Here is a 2382-nt window from a genome sequence, read left to right as displayed (position 1 = left end):
ACTTCAGTGAACGAGCGCCGCCGCGTGCATGCGCGCCAAACAGACGGAGCTCAGTGAAATAGGAGCGCAATAATTCTGACTAAAATATACATTTCGCTGAAATATTTGTAGTTGGACAATAAATGTGACATGTAGAATTTTAAACCTACAAGTAAGTCTATTTTTATGATAGTACTGGGAAATGTGATTTTAACCCTTTTTTGCACAAAGGCTTACATAGTTACATTCACTTTATATGTTTTCAAAGCCTTTAATATGTATTGTTTTGTTGGACAACATTCGGCGGTAAGTGAAATATATAAATATTAAATACAGATTTTTTAATCCAAATACAGAAACGAAAATACCGAGATATATACCGTATATCGCAAACCGGCCAAAAAATAGAGATATGAATTTTTGCCCATATCGCCCAGCCCTAATTGAGAGCTATCAATTTTAACATTAGACTTTAAAAAATTACAACCTTTAATTTAAGTGAACTTAAAACAATCTTCACATAAACCCATCATAATAAATGTCATATTTACTTGTGCCCTTCAGCAAGTAGGAAATATACAGAAATTGAATAAAGTTATCAAACACTAAATTCAATCTAGATGAATCCTTAAAGCTACAAAAGTGATTGATTTGCTCTTTTTTCTTTTGTTCTTTGATTAACAGGCATCACAGCAGCTGGTTATTAGGTTTTTTCGGCTGCTTTAAGAGCTGCTGCTGTTGAACATGACGCGGATCTGACACGCATCCTATTTTCTCACAACTCTTTACCTTTTCTGGCTCACCTCAGGTCTTAAAGTCTCTTTAATGAGCTGAGGAGTTGAATCGGGTGTGTTAGATGAGGGAGACAGTGCTGCTGCTCCAGGACAGTTTTGAAAACCACTGCATTTCAGAGACATGTTCTTAAATGAGACTCATACATAAATACTTACATACATGCACATTTTTAAGGCAGATTTAATCACCTTTTTGGTAACTTCATGACTTAACTGACGACATAACTACGACATTGCATGCTCGTCGTTTCTTTTGCGCTTTAATATGAAATGATATTTATATATATATAATGATATAGAGCGCGCGCCACTGCATTTGTGCGTCAAACTGAAAAAATTAATTGCATGTGTTAATGTGTTTTGACAGCAAAAAAAACAAAAAAAAATTATATATAAAACAACTTCAAATTAATAGTTTTATATTTCTCCATTTTTATTTTGGGATTGTAGTTCTTTTCCTCTTTAAAGTCGTTAAGTACTCAGTCTTGTACCTCTGTGTTTCAGTTTGATTTTCAAATACTTTTTTGCTTCAAATAAAAGTTTGTGATGTTGTGATTCTCCTCTTAGCTGGTTGGTTTAGTTCCAACTTTTTTATTTTTTATTTTTTATCTCTATGGAAAAAATTATTGTAAAAAACTCTTCCGGAACCAACACCACTGAAAAAGTGGGTGGATGCTAATGCACTCTATGACAGGAAGACTAAAAGTATTTGTGGTGGTGAAATGTCTCATAAACACCCAAGTAACAATGAAACCGTAGTGAAGATGTGACATTTCTGACTCCTCACCTGTGGGACAGTCTGTCCCGACTGCTGGGCCAGGTTTACATTCACATTCATGCCTCCGGCTGAGGCTGGGAACGGCGTCTGGTTCATGAACTGGTTCTGGTTGGGCGTCTGGCCCACCATGTTGTTAGCATGGCCTCCCATCATGGCTGGTGCCTGCTGCATCCTAGAGGGAGACATACCCCTCTGCAAAAGAATGAAGAGAAATTAGATTTGAGCCACAAGACTGTTTTTGCCCTACCGAGAACCAATTTTGGCACAACATGAGTGATAAAGCTATTGATAATTTTACTTTTTAGTGAACAAGCTTGTTTTTGTTGAGGGAAATCCAAAATGGCACACAACTCAAGAACAATGTTGACTATAAATAACTTAAAATTAACTAAGAAAACATTTAAATCTAACTAAAAATACACCGTTTTAAAACATAAAATTCCAAAAATTCCAGAACTGGAATCAATCTGGAATCGCATCTTGTTGCTCACCGCTGGAACTGTACCCATGCCCATCTGAGGGGGGTGGGTCATAGGGGACACAGCCCGAGGAGCTCCCACCGGTGACTGGGACATCTGCACGTTCTGCATGGTCACAGGGTTGAACTGGCCCATCCCTGAAGAACATGATGAAAAAACACATAAAAAAAAGGTAAAGAGCTTTGCTGTTCAATGGGAGATTGAAGCTTTTAAGTAATCCCTGCGCTACCAGTATGACCTGCCCGGCTGCTTTTTTCCTACCCAAGTCAACATGAAACAGCATTCTCATCCTGCCGTAACTGATTAAATTAAAGGGATAGTTCACCCAAAAATTAAAATTACCCCATGATTT

General features: G+C 37.4%; 1 protein-coding gene across 1 annotated transcript; it reads right to left on the bottom strand.

Moving 5' to 3' along the window:
• Window positions 1-1493: 1493 nt before the first annotated feature.
• On the bottom strand, window positions 1494-2173 carry LOC107746532 (CREB-binding protein-like). The gene is made up of 2 exons (XM_016560774.1): window positions 2043-2173; window positions 1494-1743 (listed from the first exon to the last, which is right to left on the bottom strand). Exons 1-2 carry the CDS (start codon window positions 2163-2165, stop codon window positions 1501-1503), a joined length of 366 nt encoding a protein of 121 aa, XP_016416260.1. The 5' UTR covers window positions 2166-2173; the 3' UTR covers window positions 1494-1500.
• Window positions 2174-2382: the final 209 nt, after the last annotated feature.

Source organism: Sinocyclocheilus rhinocerous, unplaced genomic scaffold (genome assembly GCF_001515625.1).
Source record: "Sinocyclocheilus rhinocerous isolate Xijiao unplaced genomic scaffold, SAMN03320098_v1.1 scaffold2093, whole genome shotgun sequence".
Taxonomy (NCBI): domain Eukaryota; kingdom Metazoa; phylum Chordata; class Actinopteri; order Cypriniformes; family Cyprinidae; genus Sinocyclocheilus; species Sinocyclocheilus rhinocerous.
This window is presented reverse-complemented; position numbering and strand designations above follow the sequence as displayed.

Excerpts from the sequence above, each read along its gene's own strand:
- LOC107746532 (XM_016560774.1), bottom strand. The coding sequence starts at position 2,165 with ATGGGCCAGTTCAACCCTGTGACCATGCAGAACGTGCAGATGTCCCAG. Across the intron at positions 1,744-2,042 it reads GCATGGGTACAGTTCCAGCG|AGGGGTATGTCTCCCTCTAG; the intron begins GTGAGCAACAAG and ends ATTCTTTTGCAG.